At 40.5% G+C, this 20,008-nt stretch overlaps 1 protein-coding gene across 1 annotated transcript; it reads left to right on the top strand.

Annotated features, from left to right (window-relative positions):
* The first annotated feature begins 8,967 nt into the window (after positions 1-8,967).
* Positions 8,968-15,180, top strand: LOC131239531 (uncharacterized protein At3g27210-like). Its single transcript, XM_058237278.1, has 3 exons — positions 8,968-9,547; positions 13,424-13,504; positions 14,311-15,180. Exons 1-3 carry the CDS (start codon positions 9,328-9,330, stop codon positions 14,772-14,774), a joined length of 765 nt encoding a protein of 254 aa, XP_058093261.1. The 5' UTR covers positions 8,968-9,327; the 3' UTR covers positions 14,775-15,180.
* The last annotated feature ends 4,828 nt before the right edge of the window (positions 15,181-20,008 follow it).

Raw genomic sequence — 20,008 nt, 5'->3', positions numbered from 1 at the left:
AAGGGGAAATTTCCGACTGTACGACCCCATTTATGGCCCATTTCCGAGACGAAGCCCACCTCATTATACCTTCCAAGAGTAAGCCCCAGCTGTACGGACACCTTCCCAAAGGTCGAAAATGCCCCCCTGCTTTTTCCTTCAAGTGGATCGGCCGGTGCTCGAAGACGAGCGCTGACGCTCCTCGAACTCCAAGTTATACGAACGGATCAAAAGAGATCAACGTTACATGGCCCCAGTTATATATTTATTATATCCACAATGTTCATCCATATTTCGAGATCATTTGGGAGCATTATAAAAAAAAAAAAAAAATCATATCCAAAAATCAACTGAACCACACCACAAAGAGCAGTAGAAAATTGATTTTCAGGGTTGAAACTTTTGTAGGGCCCACCATAACGTTTATTATCCATCCAATCTATTCATAAGGTCACAAACACCAGATGAAGAGGAAAAACAAATTTCGTAATGATTCAAAACTTCCGTGACATTTAAAAGGGTTTCAACGGTGGACGTTCAAAGCAGAATGGTAAAGTCATCTGTGATGGTAAAATCCATTTCATTCACTTAGCGGTCAATTTCATTCATTTCATTTACATCATGATCAATTCCATACATTTCACGGTCAATCCCGACGATTCCGTTTTGATTCACGGTCATTTCCATGCATTTCACGGTTAATTCCCTTCACTTCACTGTCATTTTTATGCATTTCACGGTCATTTCCCTACACTTCACGGTCACTTCCATGCAATTCACCGTCATTCTTGGCGATTCCGTTTTGATTCATGGTCATTTCCATGCATTTCACGGTCATTTCCCTTCACTTCACGGTCATTTCCACGCATTTCACGGTCATTTCTATGCATTCATGGTCATTCCCGGCGATTCCGTGTTGATTCACGATCATTTTCATGCATTTCATGGTCAATTCCTTTTACTTCACGATCATTTTTATGCATTTCACGGTCAATCCGATTCACTTCACGGTCATTTTCATACATTTCACGGTTATTCCCGGCAATTCCGTGTTGATTGATGGTCATTTCCATGCATTTCACGTTCATTTCCCTTCACTTCATGGTCATTTCCACGCATTTCATGGTTAATTCACTTCACTTCACGGTCATTTCCATGCATTTCACAGTCATTCCCAGCGATTCCGTGTTGATTCACGATCATTTCCATACATTTCACGGTCAATTCCCTTCACTTCATGGTCATTTCCACGCATTTCACGGTCAATTCGCTTCACTTCGCGGCCATTTTCATGCATTTCACGGTCATTCCCAGCAATTCCGTGTTGATTCACGGTGATTTCCACGCATCTCATGGTCAATTCCTTTCACTTCACGGTTATTTCCATGCATTTCAGGGTCAATTCGCTTTACTTTACGGTCATTTCCATGCATTTCACGGTCATTCCCGGCGATTCCATGTTGATTCACGGTCATTTCCATGCATTTCACGGTCAATTCCCTTTACTTCACGGTCATTTCCACGCATTTCACGGTCAATTCGCTTCACTTCACGGTCATTTCCATGCATTTCACGGTCATTCCCCGCGATTCCGTGTTGATTCACGGTCATTTCCACGCATTTCACGGTCAATTCCCTTCACTTCACGGTCATTTCCATGCATTTCACAGTCAATTCGCTTCACTTTACGGTTATTTCCATGCATTTCACAGTCATTCCCATTCCATGTTGATTCACGGTCATTTCCACGCATTTCACGGTCAATTCCCTTCACTTCACGGTCATTTTTAAGCATTTCACGGTTAATTCACTTCACTGCACGGTCATTTTCATGCATTTGAAGGTCAATTCGCTTCACTTCACGGTCATTTCCATACATTTCACGGTCATTCCCAACGATTCCGTGTTGATTCACGGTCATTTCCACGCATTTCACGGTCAATTCCCCTCACTTCACAGTCATTTCACAGTCATTTCCATGCATTTCACAGTTATTCTCAGCGATTCCGTGTTGATTCACAATCATTTCCACGCATTTCACAGTCAATTCCCTTCACTTCACGATCATTTCCACACATTTCACAGTCAATTCCACGCATTTCATGGTCAATTCCCTTCACTTCACGGTCATTTCCACACATTTCACGATCAATTCGCTTCACTGACCATTAAATGCATGGAAATGACCGTGATGTGAAGGGAATTGACCGTGAAATGCGTGGAAATGACTGTGAATCAACACGGAATCGCCATGAATGACCATGAAATGCATGGACATGACCGTGAAGTGAAGCAAATTGATCGTGAAATGCATTGAAATGACCGTGAAGTGAAGGGAATTGACCGTGAAATGCGTGGAAATCACCGTGAATCATCACTGAATTGCCGGGAATGACCGTGAAATGCATGGAAATCATCGTGAAGTGAGGGGAATTGACCGTGAAATGCATGGAAATGACGGTGAAGTGAAGCGAATTGATTGTGAAATGTGTGGAAATGACCATGAAGTGAAGGGAATTGACCGTGAAATGCATAGAAATGACCGTGAAATACATGGAAATGACCGTAAAGTGAAGCGAATTGACCGTGAAATGTATGGATATGACCGTGAAGTGAAGGGAATTGACCGTGAAATGCGTGGAAATCACCGTGAATCAACACGGAATCGCCGAGAATGACCATGAAATGCATGGAAATGACCGTGAAGTGAAGCGAATTGACCGTGAAATGCGTGGAAATGACCGTGAAGTGAAGGGAATTGACCGTGAAATGCATGGAAATGACCGTGAATCAACACGGAATCGCCGGGAATGACCGTGAAATGCATGGAAATGACCGTGAAGTGAAGCGAATTGACCGTGAAATGCATGGAAATGACTGTGAAGTGAAGGGAATTGACCGTGAAATGCATGGAAATGACCGTGAATCAAAACGGAATCGCCAGGAATGACCGTAAAATGCATGGAAATGACCGTGAAGTGTAGGGAAATGACCGTGAAATGCATAAAAATGACCGTGAAGTGAAGGGAATTGACCGTGAAATGCATGGAATTGATCACGAAGTAAATAAAATGAATGAAATTGACCACTAAGTGAATGAAATGGATTTTCTACCATCGACCTAATGGAATCTTGGAAAATAACCAGGTTGGTTGCTTCAAGTAGCTTCTCTTACCTCAAAATCATATCGGGTACATCAAGTAATTAATTTTAGTTTAGAAGATATTTTTGTTAAATGAAAAAATAGAAAAAAAAAAAATTTATATGCTTATATATACATATTTATATAAATATGTGTTAGAGAAAATTATAGGTAGAATAAAGTTCTCCATCTAAAAAATATAAAAATGCATAGACTGTTGTGATGGTAGTCCGTTTATGGCTACGGTTATAATCCGCTGCCAGATGAGTGTGGCCCCGCCGGACAGGCCAGCAACTGGCGCAGGGGCCGCTAGTTTGGCGAGCTCGCCCCGGATAAACTTCTATCGCTACGGATTAGGGTATTTATGACTACGGATATAATCCGTAACCATAGGTCTAACCGTATCAGGTGACTTTACCATTATGCTTTGAACGTCTACCGTTGAAACCCTTTTAGGCATCACGGAAGTTTTGGATCATTATGAAATTTGTTTTTCCTCTTCATCCATGTCTTTGTAACCTTATGAATAGAGTGGATGGAAAATAAATGTTATGGTGGGCCTTACAAAAGTTTCAACGGTTAAAATCAATCTTCTACTGTTCTTTGTGGTGTGGTCCAGTTGATCTTTGGATATGAATTTTTATATATATATATATATATATATATATATATAATGCTCCGAAATGATCTCGAAATATGGATGAAGTTTGTGGATATAAAAAATACATAACTGTGTGGGGCCCATTTAACGTTGATCTCTTTTGAACCGTTCGTATTACTTGGAGTTCGAGGAGCGTCAGCACTCGTCTTCGAGCACCGGCCGATCCGCTTGAAGGAAAGAGCAGGGGCATTTTTCGACCTCTGGGAAGGCATCCGTACAGCTGGGGCTTATTCCTGAGAGGTAAAATGAGGTGGCTTCGTCTCGGAAATGGGCCATAAATGGGTCGTACAGTCGGAAATTAATATTTGACCAGCCTTTAAAGGGCGAGCTAGACCTAACGAACGGTCTAGATTTCTCCACTGGGGTATTCACATGCCTGAACGGTGCACATGGCGTTATAGACTGATGGTCGTGGACTCATGTGAGAACACAGAAAATCCGTGCATTATCCAACCTCTTTCCTTTCTAACAACGGCCGACATCCAACACATCCTCGACCGATTATTTAGAATCAGTCTATTGATTCATCACATCTCTCCAGCCTCTGAGATTTTTGAAGCATGTCTCATCCACCATGGGACCCACGGAATGAACGGTTGGATCACGTAACCCATGTCTCCTAGTGTGGGTAGTGGATACTATGAATATTTGACCCGATTATCTAAATATCGGGTCCAATTACTAGTACGCATTTGGACAGTGACAGCAACGGTCAGCTGGGGTTGTCTTGGCCTGGCCCTAGTCCCCTTAACCCTGACCCACTTGAAATGGTCCAAGCCTAAGGTGGGCTAGGCCAGGGCGACCCTTACAAGGAAAAGAGTCAAATGATCAAACGTCTAAAATAAATTAATTTATGAATTTTTCTTTGATTTATTCTATATCCATGACATTTATTTTTGCCTAACCCTAAGTTGGCCAGACAATTTCAAGCCTATGGTTGACCATTAAGTTCCGACATGCGGATTGGGTGCGCCCTGTCGTCATCCAACACGGTGTAACTCTTACTGTGGGGCCCAACTTGATGTATGTATTCGATATTCATACTGTCAACTCTTACATGTGATGATAAATATTAAGGTGGGACTTCGGGAGTTTTTACTGGTAGATTTCTATCTTCTTCATCTCTCGGAACATGCTCTGAAATAATCCAACAAATTGAATGAATAATATGGATATAGAATACATATATCAAGATGGGTCCCACAGTAAGGGTTGTACTCTTTATTATTAATATTTTTTTAACACATGCACACACCCAACAGACTCACGCTGGTGGAATTTCACCACCTATGGGTACTTGAACCCTTGACCGGGAATTGAAACTCCGGAGAGTCTACCACCCGGGAAAGAGTAAGGACCCAGTAAAGGTTGTACATTATTCACTCCCAAGTTTAGGGACATTGGACCTGGCCAGAGCGGATTAGGTGAGACCCTACTCTTAGCCAAGATGGTGCGACCCCTACCATGGGACACACCTTTACATGTGTATTTTGTATTGACCCATCCATCCATTTTTCAATATCATTTTAATGTATTTTCCAAAATTTGAGGCAGAGCCAATTATCAGGTGAACCATACCATAGGAAACAATGGTGATGGGAAGTTAATGAGCCACAAAAGTTCTAGATCGAGCTGATATTTGTTTTTCCCTTCATCTTAGCTTAAACAACCATTTCAAGAGATTGGATGAAAAATAGAGGTGTACACGAATTGGGCCAGCTCGGTTAGCTCGCTCGACTCAACTCAAAAAAGCTCAATTCGGCTCGATTTGAAGCTGAGTTCGAAATAATTTTTTAAGCTTGAAAATGAGTTTGAGCCAAGTTAAAGTTAGCCCCAACTTGACTCGACTCGGATCTAACCAATTCGGTGACTTGGTTACTTTGATATTGATGTTGTTCACCAAGTGTTTGATGAAATGACTCAACAAAGTCGGGCTAGTGGCAAGGAAGGTATGTATAAGAAACCAATGCTTTTTTTTTCTTGATTTTTATGTTGCTTAAAAGGTGTTTAATAAAAACACTTGTAAAACCATTACTGCTCTCTTAAATACAATAAGATTTTGAAGGTACAGTCAAGGTGTTTGTGAAAATGCTCTACAAGCGAACTCGGCTCGATCTTGGCTTGAACTCAGATTGAACTTGCCCAAGCTGCTGACCGAATCGAGCTAAGTTGCCCAATCAGGCTCTAGGACCGAACCGAGCCAAGTTCAAGCTAAGGTCAGCTAGTAGCCGAGCCGAGTCGAGCTGAGGCCAACTCGACTCGGTTCGACTCAATGTACACCCCTAATGAAAAATAAAAACTTTAGAAACATTAAGGTGCACCTCAAGAAGTTTTTAATGGTACAGTGCTCAATCACCATTGTTTTCTATGTTATGGTATACTTGATAATTGGATCTTCTTCATTTTTTTTGTCTTCTACTGTGAAATGATTTAGAAAAATGACTGGACTGGGTGGATAGAAGAATATACACATCAAGGTCGGCCCCACAGTGATGACCGCCCCGTCTTGAGGGAGTAGGGTCACTTGGTTATGGGCATCCATAATTTATATGAAATTAGAGATGGGGTAGATTGTGTGTCCTTTGCTTAATTGTATTTATAATGGGTAGTATTCATACAAGGTGGACCCTACTAAGGTCGAGCGATGTGTGGCCCACCGCAATGCATGTATGAAATCCAAACCAATCACCTATCATGCATTGTCTTTCATGCCAACGGTCCAAAAATCACAACAATACACGACTTAGGCGGGACACAGTTCCAGCTGTTGGTTGTGTATGGGCCCCACCATCTTACGTATTAGAAATAATTCATTCTTTGGCTACACCTGGCATGGATGAGGTACATGCCAAAAATAAATAAATAATAATAATAAGACCATTTTACAACTCAGGTGGGCCTCAGACGCAACCAACGGTGGCCACCTTATCCCAATTGTCTCACGCTGTGGCCTAAATTTACCATGGATAACGTGATTGAGGGCTTGTTTGGCCGGGCAGATTAGATGGGCTTGGAAGGAATTGGAAGATATATCTCGGGATTGGTCAGGTGTGTCAAACAGACACGGGATCCTAATCCCGGGATATATAAATCCTATGGATCTTTAGATAATCCACTGACATCACCATTATTACCTTTACATCCCATCCAATCCACCCTAATCCTTTTAAAATTGCATGGGACGTGTTTGGTTCGAGGGATTGAAAGGGATTGGAAGGTTTAATCCCTGATTGGCCAGCCTGTCAAACAGACCCGATATAGCAATCCCATATATTTTGCACCAATGCATCGACGCAGCTATCATTACCTTGAAATTCATGCAATCTACTCTAATATCATCCAATCCCGTCAAATGTGCCTGGCCAAACAAGACCGATCCCATGGGATTAGGTGGGATGGAATGGTTTTTAAGGTAATGATGGTGGTGTCAATGTTTGCCCGTTGATCCCATGGGTTTGGGATAGCCCATAGGATATCCACTAGGGTGTTTGGATGGTCACAAATGGATGGGTTTGCATCTCCACTACTTGTCATGGTGTGCCCCACTCACTACTTTATAGCTACTTCAAAAGAACTTCATGGCCGAATGTAGGCAAGTGAAAATGATGGAGGGAGCAGATATCTCGTTGATATCTTGGTGGGCCCTACACAGTGGTGAAAACCTATATCTTGGGATTGGCAGAATCCAGACGTTGTTTACGAGGGTGCGGTGGAATGGTTTTTATCCCGCCGTCCCAAAAAGAGAAAAGGGAATGGGATGTAAGCAATATAACCATCGTAAAACATCTTTATCCCATATCCAGCGCCCAGCCAAACACGCCCTTAGTCTCCTACCCTAAAAAGACCACACGCACTTAATGGTTGGTCTGGATTTCATACCCCCACCATGGTGGACCCCACACTGCTCGACCGTACTAGAACATTATCTGGTTTTCCTTATTCACCGGACCCGTTTGTAGACTTTGATAGATATCCGACGAGATAGACATCTTTTGTTGGGATGCACATGGAATTGGTGGAATCAATGAACTGGATCGGAACTGATCAGACAGCATGGTTTAGCCCAATTTTAAAGTGCACCCGGTTTCAAAAATCAAAGAATCAATTGGTTCACATTGATACTTGGTTTGGAATTTTATAGAGCTGAATTCGACCGTGAGACTTGGAATTTCATCAATTTTAGGAGCTAGACAAATTTTGAGCTTAATACAACCATAGTTTCCAAAAATTTATATATTTTTAAACAGAAAATTGATTTAGGAATTAAATTCAAACGTAAAGCAAAAAGTATAATGTGCATCATTTATTATTCTCCTCTTTCATGGTCTCTCCCCATCACGTTTTTGGGCTGGGTTTCGGGCTCGGTTCCAAATCCACGCTCCCAAACAGGCCCTTAGTCTCCTACCCTAAAAAGACCACACGCACTTAATGGTTGGTCTGGATTTCATACCCCCACCATGGTGGACCCCACACTGCTCGACCGTACTAGAACATTATCTGGTTTTCCTTATTCACCGGACCCGTTTGTAGACTTTGATAGATATCCGACGAGATAGACATCTTTTGTTGGGATGCACGTGGAATTGGTGGAATCAATGAACTGGATCGGAACTGATCAGACAGCATGGTTTAGCCCAATTTTAAAGTGCACCCGGTTTCAAAAATCAAAGCATCAATTGGTTCACATTGATACTTGGTTTGGAATTTTATAGAGCTGAATTCGACCGTGAGCCAGACCCCATAAGGAAACCTTGGATCCAAACTTGGAGCTAGACTCCTTGGTTAATAAATATTTAAATTTTAATATTTTTAAACAGAAAATGAAAGTTAAGGAAAAAAAAAAAGCAAAAAAGTATAATTTCTCTTTATTATTCTCCTCTTTCATGGTCTCTCCCCATCACGTTTTTGAAATCAATGGGAACAGATAGGTTTCGGTTTCACCCCAAAAACGGACTGAATCGAACCGTGTGTATCCAACTCATATATGGTATGCGTCTGAAGATCTCGACCCGGACAGGTCTGTAATCGGATTCTTAACCGGATTGGGAAATGGGTACACACAGGTACCCGACCCGATAGATAAGACCCGAAACAGAGAAGAGACAACACAGGCATTCTACTCGGGCCGAGTATCGAAAAAATATAAAAACCCGAAGCAGAGCAGCTTTTCAGAGCACATGAAAATGTCACCTTCTCCTTCCTCCCCAAAGCAGCCTTCCTCTTCTCAGTTTCTTTTAAAAAAAAAAAAACCAAAAAACAAAAAAACCTAATTTGTGGGGCCTACCACCGGCAAATTCCAGTACTTCGCTTTCAAGCGTCAATCTCTGCCTTCTCAGATTTTTCTTCAAGAAATTTCATCCCCCACTTCTAAGTAAGAAAAAAAGAAAAAAGAAAGTTCCTCTCCTACTCTATTTCTACTTTATTACTCTCTCTCTCTCTCTCTCTCTCTCTCTCTCTCTCTCTCTCTCTCTCTCTCTCTCTCTCTTCATTTCCTGGAGAACTAGAGCTCCTTTGTCTCTGGCATGAAAAGGGTCTTTTCCTAGACATGGGTTCTTGCGTTTCGGTCCATAAGACCTCAGATTCCGCGATGAAATTCCGCTACTCCATCGGTACCAACGCCAAGAAGGTGATCATTCCGTCGCCCGCCGACGAAAAGCCGACGAACGGCGAGAACCCAGTTGCTGGATTCGGCTCGCCATGTAAGAAGCCGGGCCTGTCGTCTGGCTTTGATTCGCTGTCGCCCCTGTCTTCAAGAAGGGACTTTGGTATGGTCGTAGTTTTGATGCGTCGGTCATTCTGAGAATTGGGTTCTTTTTTAGAAGCTTGAATTGATGATTTTCTTTCCGCAAATTTGCCTAATATATGCTTGGATTAGAATTTGAATTGTTGAGTGAGTTCAACTGGAAATATGGTTTTTCCAGTAATCCCTGCTCATAGTTTCTATGCATCTGTCATTCCGAGAATTGGGTTCTTTGTAGAAGCTTGAATTAATTATTCTTTTTCTGGAATTTTATTTAATATATGATTGGGTTGGAATTTGAATTATTGAGCGAGTTTCACTGGAAATATGGTTTTTCCGTAATTTCATTTAAACGTAGCAAACGACGAGCAGGGAGTTTTAGTATGGCCATAGTTTCGATGGGTATGTCGTTCCAAAAATTGGCTTCTTTTCAGAAGCTTGAATTGATGGTTCTCTTTTTTGCAAATTTATCTAATATGTGATTGGGTTAGAACTTGAATTAATGAGTTTGTTCGATTGGAAATATGTTTTTTTGGTAATTTTGTACATGGAGATTAACATAACAAACGTCGATGTCTATCGTTCTGAGAATTGCTTTTTTTTAGAAGGTTGAATTAATGATTCTTTTTGTGGAAATTTATTTATTATATGCTTGGATTAGAATTTGGATTATTGAGCGGGTTCAACTGGAAATATGGTTTTTTGGTAATTTATTGGAGATTAACTTTACAATTTAATTTAATTTGTGCCCGATCCTAGAATTTCAAATTATTGCAGGGTTTGTGTTTTTTTGTTGTGAATTTGATGTAGACGCTGTTTTGTTAGGAAAATATATTTAGTGGTTTGTTGAATTCAAATTTACTTGAGTTTGTGTGTGAATCGACGTTTTAAAAGCCGTACTGGATGGGGTGGTCCTACCCGTTTCAACCGGAACTGGTTGCCTTCTCAGTCAAGGTTGATGTAGAACCCATTCTTCATTGGAACAAAAACCCAGGTTAGTCAGGTCTGCCGGTCTGACCATCGAACTGTTTGACCAGATGATTAGGACTGGGACCATCATCCTTAATTTTTTAAGTATGTTTAACTAATTTAATTATGGTTTCATGACGACTAGCAGCTAGACCAGTTTCGACCTGACAGGTAACAAAAAATAGGTCTGTTTCCATCCAGGTTTTAAAACAATGGTCTGAATTAGTTTTTTTTTTTTTTTTTCTTCGTGAATTTTTATTTGTTCATGTAAATTCAATGGGAATTATGGTTTTCTGAGAAAATTGTGCTTTAGGGTTGTTGAGCCAATGCATAACATGATGAATCGGAAATCATTTCTAAAAAAAAAGTTAATTCTAGGCAGTGATTGAAATATCAAATTATTGTAAATTGTGTTTGTTTGAGCATGAATTTTATTGTAATTTTTTTTCTGTAAATATGGATTTGTAGATAATTATGTCTAATGTTTCATTTGATTCAGATGACCATTTTTATTCAGTGGAAATTGAGAACTGATCATTTACAACTGATGAGCCACTTTTACTAGCATTTGCCCTTGAAAAAATTGGACATTAGATGGTTTGTCCGAGAAACTATACATAGATTATTATTTTTATTTTTATTTTTATTTTTTTATGGGGAAGTATACTTAATTATATTATTGTCAACCTGTGGATATTTAGTTATGCACAACATACTTTGGATTTTCAGTCTGCACATGCAATGACTGTGGTTCAACAATCTAACCATTGTTTTGTTGGGTCACTAGAGATGGGGCCATGCCCAAATCCTAGCCACCAATCTTGTGCTATTTTCAGTTGAATGAACTTGTATCAGTTGAATGAACTTGTAGGTGGATTTCCTTGCCTGTGTATTTGCAGGCCGCATGTTGAAGGGTTGGGATGTTCCAATCTCGGAGAGTTTAGTGGTATGGTCAGTCGGTGGTGGGAACGAACAGGCAAGTGGTTTGGAGCTATGAACCATGGGTGTCAATCATACACATTGAAAACCTGAGTATATTGTGCACATCCTTGGGTTGAGGATCATATAATTCTTCTATGCTTAAATGGGGCATTGAATTCAAATAGGTGATGTGTTGTGTTGAAGATGTGCATTCTATGATAGGTAGCTGATAGAATCAATAGTCGGTAGTTTTTTCATGGTATATATATCTGATTTTCTTTTGGTTATATCATGAGTTTTTTTATGGTGTGAATATGTTTTTGTTTCTATGCAAATTCAACAAGAGATGTTTTAGTCAAGAAAGTATACTTATTATCATTGACCTGAGCATATTTGGTTGTGCAAGGGTTTTCAGTTTCTATGTGCGGTGACCGTGGTTCAATGATCCTAACCATTGGTCTGTTTGGTTCCACCATAGATGGACCGTAGCCCCCAATTTGGAAGACCCTACCCATCAATCTTGGGTTTTTTTCAGTTGAATATGAACATGTAGCTGGATATCCTTGTCTGTGTATTTGCCAGCCTCACATTGAAGGGTTGAGATTTTCAAAACTTGGAGAATTTTGTGGTGTGGTCCATCCATGGTGAAAACCAACAGGCAAAGTGGTCCTGATCAATGAAATGCTGGGTGCCAATCGTGCAAATTGATAACCGGAATATAAATATACCATGCTCATCTTTGGGTTGAGATCATATAATTCCTTTATCTTAATAGGTAATGTGATATATGGAGATGGTGCATTCTAGAATTGTTAGTATTCTAGCCGATAAAATCACTGGTGGTTAGTTTTTTCATGGTATATATCTGATTTTCTTCAACTTATATTATGAATTTCTTTACTCGACCGGAGATGTGTTTTTATCATGAAACCATGGCTAACATGTCACTGAATTCAAATGGGTTTTTGGGATATCCGTTGGAGACAATGCGTTCTAGAGTTGAGAACCAGTGGCTGTTTGCTCTATTATGAAATATATTTATATACACCTTGATTTTAGTGCAAAAGTGCTCATTTCTTATTCTGTTAAATTTTAATTTTGTGAAGTTTTGGTAGTGACTGTAATTTGATTTTTGGGTTTTGTTTTGTTATTTGTTTGTTCCGGTGTCACATCTGAAAGGGGTTTTTTTGTCGATGTTTGCTGAACCCACAAGCACCCTCTCTGCACACCTTTATGCATAGCAGACATGCCAGCTTTGCAACTTTATAGGACATCTGTGTGGTGCATAAGGTGGCCCTAACCTTGAAGTTGACCCTATGAAAAAATCAGCATGTGGGCCTCCCTCTATGCAAGAAGAATGAACGGTTTAAGATAACTTTTCAATGCTCCAAATTCAATGCACGTGTGTGGCCCACCTGATGGATAAGCGAGATCAATTTTTACATATTGTCATCTTCATGGTGGAGACCACCTTATCCACTGCTCAATATCTCCGGTCCTGTTCTTTATTCTTAAAGATTTTTTCAATTGTTTTTATGCAGATAATTGTGTTTGAAATTCATTTTTTTTATTTCTCGTTTAGAGGTTTACTCGTGTATTTTACATCAGTATTCAAATTTTCATGCAATGTTTCGTATATTTCCTGTTGCCTCTCTCTCTCTCTGCACAGATCAAACACTGAATTACTAACATAGATAATTGTATTATCAGTTGCTACATCCTTTGGTTATTGGTTTCTCTAAAACATTTCCAAATTTTAGTGTAATGCTTCAGTATCAAACTCACCTTAATAAAAATGTAGTGCTCCGAACATTTCGTTCTAGCACGCACACTCTCTCGTTCTAGTGATTTCATAATCTTTCTTTGATTCTTTGAATATTCACAGATCGGTGTCTCCCTTGGCTCTGCTTGCAAAATAGATATAGGATTTCCTTTTTTCTTATTTACATCTTATCCCTCTTTAGTGGTTCTTTGAAGTGCTCCTAGTTAATGTGTGCCCGTGCATTCGCAGGTAGTAAAGAGGAGACGTTCTTTGATACCCGAGCCTGGTTAGATTCTGACTGTGAAGATGATTTCTACAGTATCAATGGAGGTAAGGTCACCCTTCATTTTCAGTAACAAGATGCGATTTCTTTGTTCTGGGATCTTCATACAAATAGTAGAAGAATGCTACTATGGCACATGCCCTTCACTTGGTTTCACGGATTGCACAGCAAAACATTTATATTGTACGTGCCACTTGTCTAAGGTGATAATGGTTTTTTATTTCCTGGGCTGCCACATGGGTAGACAATGTCCTAGAAAAGCAAGGTGATTTGGGTGCAGTAGCCATCAATGTGGCGTTGGGTTGCAACTCAGCCAGTTTGGGTCGGGTAGCCCAACCCAACCTCAAGACAACGCAACCCGAATTCCAACCCAATCTGTCTGACCAAGCCCAACCCGAATTCCTATATACTTGACTCAAATACATGTGATTATTACCTGATCTAACCCGAACCAAATTTGCTCAACCTGAACCAGACCCGATTTCGATTGGGTTGGTGTTTCCAACCCCTAACCTGACCCAAGGACAACAACAACCTAACCCAAACTTGGGTTGGGTCAATTGACCTGAACCCAAGTTGCAGCCCTAAGCTGGCCTAAAAGGAGACAGGGAACTCAGCAATGGAGCTGACTGTCCACACTCAATGGGCATAAAAGCTTGCAATAAATGGATGGCTGGAGTTGTCCAATCACTCGATTTCTAGTCTATGGTCTGATGCGGTGGTCCAACAGATCAACAATCCTGATTGCCTTACTGTGGTGATGGTGCCTCATGGAACCTTTGTGAATTGTTTATATGTTTCAGTATTTTATCTCTTGTTGATTTGTGATTCACTTAGAAACCTGCTCATGCAGATTTTACTCCGTCCCGGGGTAATACACCGAACTATCAGAGAAGCACACCCACAACACCCCGTCTCAATAAAGTCTCTTTCTTGGAAAGAGCGCCCAACTCCAAACTACCTGAATTGTCTCCAACTGTTAAGAAGAAGAAACTAGCTGAACTATTCGAAGAAAGCACCAAAGGGGAACGAGACTCCGACACCAAAACCAACAGCACTGAACAAAATGTGATCAACGGGAAGATGGAAACAGAAAATGCCCACCTTCAAATCCCTCCAAAATCATCTGAAGGAACCCCGTACTTGACTGGAACTAACTCCGTCTGCAGCAGCGAGAGAACCCCGAACGGGGAATCAAAACCTGAGAGAGAGAAAAAGGTCAGGGCTGCTCAGTGCTGCCTGCCGAGCCTGGTTCCAAGCCTCAGCTTCAGTGAGAAGAAGAAGCAGCCGAGCCCTGTGTCCCACAACGGTGGATAATGCTCCTGCCCTTAAACGGTCCCAATAGCCCAATGGCCCCGGCTGGATCGTACAGGGGCTCTGCTCCCTACTTGGGTGTAAATGGAAGGCAGATCTCCGATCCTCCGCTCCTGGAAAGATCAAGTTAGAAGTGCTGGTAAGGAAGTTCGCTATGTATCACACAATTTCTCTGAGGGGAAATCGAATCACTGAAGATCTGTATAGTATAGAGGACGGTGAGATCGTCGCAAAGTACTTTTTTTAGATGGAGATACATCTTTTCTTTCTTTCTTTCTTTCTTTCTTTTTAAGTAGATGGGTAATTTCTGTAAACAGACATGGAAAATGGCCCATATGATGGAGAAAGGTGGTGCATATGATCAGCACTTGCAATCTATGAAGAGGTATGTGTGTATGCTCTCTCTTCATTACTGTTTTCTTCTTCTGTCACCATCACACATGGGGCGAGTGCCCCATTGCTGGGGATGTGCTGCTTGCACGTCACACTTGTGTGCGATGGAAAGGATGGTCAGCGTGCGGGGCAAAAACTGTGGACCTACTCAACTAGTGAGCTGCACTAGTATGTTGAGTGTGGACCATTAGCCCTCAGTGGGTCTTAAGTGATTGGCACTATAAAAAGGTTCTTTATATTTTCATGGTCCTTTTTGTGAATATGTTGGTGCTTTTTTTGGCAAGAAGATCACCTTTAGCTTTGTTGAAAAGATTTGTTTTGTCTCTCATTCATGGATTTCATGGGAAAAGAATGTTGTCGATGTCTTAAATCTATCAATAACAGGGATCGGTAAACTACTCGATGCCATCGAGCATATGTCGATGTCATTGACAAGTGCTCGATCCTATCGGAAAATTTCAGAAAAATTCATGTTGGTTGCTGGAACGTTCTAGTGTTGCTACTCAATGACATCGAAGTAAGTTCGATGCCATTTGATAGATCATGCATGGAAGGTCCTATCAAGCACGCGCAAAGTTGCGTAAATGCAGGATTTGTTTCCTATTTTGGTTGTGATAGTTTACATATCGGGTGTAATTAGAATTAGGGAAGAGAAGGAGGTGTATTAGGGCTTTCTAAATTGTCCCGTATGAGTTCAAGGGCATAGTTAGAGTTTGTGAAGTAGATTCGAGGCTTGTTTGAATTGATAAGACTCTATCTCTTATAATTTTTGCTTTCATAGTGTGTCACTCGTCGCTTTGTGCCATGGTTTTTCCCCGCAAGGGGTTATTCCATGTAAAATTCGGTTTGTTCTTGTTTGGACTTGGTTGTCCGGCTGCATATACTTTTCTTAATTCATCTCTCAGTGCTTTTACGGTTTCCCAACAAGTGGTATCAGATCTAATGTTAGGAAGCAGATTAAATCTGAAAGCAATGTATCAATGGTATCTAACCCGAAGTTCGATGTAAAAAGAAATACTCTAGTAAAAACAATTTTAAACTATGAAAAGTTAAAATGAACGATATCCTAGTTTACCATATTTTCCTAATTTTGTAGTTTTAGAATTTTCATCTTTTTTATTTTTAAATTGTTTGCAATATCGTCGGGAATGCTCAAGTAAGGTTTATTTAGTTTTTTTTAAAAAAAATTACTTTTGAGAAATTAGTCTTTAGAAGAGTTTTTTTATTTCAACTAAGAGTTTTGTTATTTTAGGTAAATTCTAAACAAATTAAGGTTTTGTTTTTTCTTTTCTATTCTTTACGCATGATGTAATCAGGAAGTTTTATGATCATCCCTCAATGAAATTTCGAATTTTCTGTTTTTAGCACGTAGATTCAAGACTTTTATTTACTAGGGGAAGATGATAATCTTCTTCTCATTGTTTCACGTTCTTTCCTACTTCCCTGCGTTAGTTTGGTTTTTGGTTTGGATTGGATAGGAATTAGGTTTTTAAATGACCATTCTAGGGTTTAAAAATGAAAAATGGGGCTGAACCCTACCCTATTAGTGAATACATACAATCATACATGCTGTAATCATGACTACCTATTCTACTTCTCATTTCTAAATTTGTTTTGGTTTTGGGTCACGTTGGATCTAAGGCTGTCAATGGACTGGGCCGGGCCCCTTGGACTTTCTGGTGTAACTGCCTGGGGCTGGAGATCAGGCCAATGATTGGGCTTGGGCTTAAAATTGAAATTATGCTGGGCTTGGATCGTGTCAACAGCCCATCAACCTACCCAATCTGGCCCATTAGAGTTTAGGAGGACAATTTTATGATTCAAAAAAAAAAAAAATTAATTTTTTTTTTTTAAAAAAAGAATAAGAAAAAAAAAAAGAAGAAGAAGAAGCCCTCACATCAAAAATCTAACTCCATGCTCTCTCTCTCTCTCTCTCTCTCTCTCTCTCTCTCTCTCTCTCTCTCTCTCTCTCTCTATATCTGATTTGGGCTCGGGTCAGAAAAAACATGTCGGACTGGACTATTTTGGCTCGTCACAGGCTCAGGCCGAATTTGGCCTAAGTTGGAAAAACAGGCCAGGATTAGACAAAGCTCAGCCCGGCCCAGTGACACCCCTAGTTAGATCATCTGATCCAGAACATCAATAAGCTATATGGCTTATCAGGGTCGGGTAAGGTAGACCTCGAACCCGAAACATTTACTTAAATTGGCCACATTTTCTAAAACAAGCCTAACCAACAACATTTAGGTTGGCCTAAACCCACAACAGAAGTGGGCTGGACCAGTCAGCCCATGGGCCGTCCCGACTCCCTGTTGGGCACGGTTTTACAAACTTAGCTCAATTTGGTTTGGGTGGGCTTGGGCATGGGTGGGCTTGGGCAGATCCTGACAAGGACCAGCCCATTGATATCCAGAGTATAAATGAGCTGGGCCTATTTACACCCTACATCCATTGCTACGTACGTGTAAGTTCGTGATCAATCACTCACACATATATAACATCCGGACCGTTCATCTATTTGGCAGATGATCGTGACCACTGAATTATACTTGGGTGGTTAGGAAATTATCTAACCAATGTCAGCATCAAAGGAAGAAAGAAACTTTTGAGGTAGCGGATTAGGTAAGACCCCGGATACAACTAAGATGGTGCGGCCCTTACCGTGGGACCCACCTTGATTAATTTATTCTATATCCACGCCGTCCATCCGTTTTTTCAGATTATATTAGGGTATTAGTTAAAATTAAGCAGGTCCCATTATCGGGTGGACCATAGTTTAGGAAAAAGTGGAGATTGAACGCTCAACCATTAAAAACTTCTTGGGGAGTACCTTAATGTTCCCATAGCGTTTATTTACCATCCAATCTGTTGATAAGGTCACATAAGCGTGGATGAAGGTAGTAAAACAATATCAGCTTAATCCAGAACTTTGGTGGCCCATTAATGGCCAATAACTACTGTTTCTCATGATGTAATCCAACTGATAATTGGATCTTTTTCGTTTTTTGGATAATACCATAAATTGATTTGGAAAAACGGATGGACCGCGTGGATACAATATATATATATATATATATATATATATATATATATATATATATATATATATATATATATATATATATATATATATATATATATCAATGTGGGCCCCACGGTAAGGGCCGCACAGTCTTGGGTTGTGAAAAATCCTCCCCGTCCATCCGTTTTGTGAGTGCATTTTAAGATATGTTACCAAAAATGAACCGTATTCAAAACTCAAGTGAGCCAAAAACGTGATAATTAAACGTCCATGATTGAAATATTTGTGGGCCAAAGAAGTTTTGATTCATGCTAATATTTTTGTTTTCAATTCATTCCAATAAGAATGGCGTTATTAACGGTATGGATGGCATCTGAACATCACTGTTGAACCCAGGAAGGTTTCAATGGTAGGAATTTTCTTAACCACATTGTCCTTTAGTACGGCTCACTTGAGCTTTGGATACGGTTCATTTTTAAAAACATGTCCTAAAATGAACTCACAAAATGGATGAACCGGGAGAATTTCTCACAAACATCACAGTGGGTCCCACCTACGTTCCCAGCGAAGGAACTTTCTACGAAAGCCTTTTGCAGGAAATACACGTCTCACCTGATCCACTCCCACGTTTTGATGGCGCACACCAGCTATGTAGTTGATGTATTTGTTGTCAGAAAGTCTTCACCGCCTACAACCGGTCGTAGGGATTGCTCGACCGGTCGTAGGGGTCGTCTCGACCGATCATAGCCCGCTCGACTCAAAGTCCAGAGAGCTCTCTTCTTTGGTGTCCGAGATTCACGACCGGTCGTAGGGATTGCTCGACCGGTTGTAGGGGTCCTATGACCGGTCGTGGCCATCCTACGACCAGTCGTAGTTACGCAAATTCGTTTCCGAATTTGTGTGGATTGTGCATTTGAGTCCTTTCGCAACAAGGATGCGGAAGGGAGTTTCCTAAAACTATAAATAAAGGTCCCTAGGGCTATTCTAAAGGAGGAAAAAGCTTTCTAAAGGGTTCTAGGGTTATCAAAGGGTGTAACAAGGGTGAGATTCGAGGTTGTTCAAATCAGGTAAGTCCTTTCTCTTGCAATTTCTATTTCATAGTAGATTTTTGTCGCTTTGTCCCGTAGTTTTTTCCCGCAAGGATTTTCCACGTTAAGACTTTGTGTTCTTCTGTGATTGCTTAGTGCCATTGTATTGCTATCTTAGATCTACATCTGTGTGGTTCCGCAGCCCAAATTCCCAACAAGTTATATCAGAGCAATCGTTGGGGTACAGATTTAAATCTGCAGGATTAGTAATAATGGGAAACGGCAAGTTTGATATTGAGAAGTACTCGGACAAAAATAATTTTGAGTTATGAAAGGTTAAGATGATTAGCCTATTAACCAAGCAAGGCGAGATTAAGGATCTTGAAGAGTAGAAATCTACCATAAAAGATGATGAATGGGAAAACCTTGATAATAAGGTTCTCTATAATGTTTTGAGGGAGAAAACTGTGGCTAGTTTGTGGGCAAAGTAAGAGAACATCTATGCAAAGAAGTCCTCTGAAAATCGCCTACACTTAAAGCTACAGTGTTATTCCTTCAAGATGGCAGAGGGTGGAGATCTAGAAGCCCATATCAGCAACTTTAATAAATCAATGTGCAAATTGCTGGATATGGAGGAAGTGGTCAAAGATAAGGAACAAGCATGTATATTGTTGAATTCTCTTCCTATATCATATGAGTCTTTCAGGGACACGATGTGCACCGCAAATAAAATCCTAAGTGTTAACACCGTTATCTCAGCCCTTCAAGGAAAGGCTATGAGAAAGTTAAACGGT

The sequence above is a fragment of the Magnolia sinica genome, chromosome 3 (genome assembly GCF_029962835.1).
Source record: "Magnolia sinica isolate HGM2019 chromosome 3, MsV1, whole genome shotgun sequence".
Taxonomy (NCBI): Eukaryota; Viridiplantae; Streptophyta; class Magnoliopsida; order Magnoliales; family Magnoliaceae; genus Magnolia; species Magnolia sinica.
This window is presented reverse-complemented; position numbering and strand designations above follow the sequence as displayed.

Bases quoted from the DNA above. Each gene is read 5' to 3' on its own strand.
- LOC131239531 (XM_058237278.1), top strand. From the start codon at position 9,328: ATGGGTTCTTGCGTTTCGGTCCATAAGACCTCAGATTCCGCGATGAAA. The intron at 9,548-13,423 runs GTATGGTCGTAG...GTGCATTCGCAG, and splicing joins GTCTTCAAGAAGGGACTTTG to GTAGTAAAGAGGAGACGTTC. The intron at 13,505-14,310 runs GTAAGGTCACCC...CTGCTCATGCAG, and splicing joins TTTCTACAGTATCAATGGAG to ATTTTACTCCGTCCCGGGGT.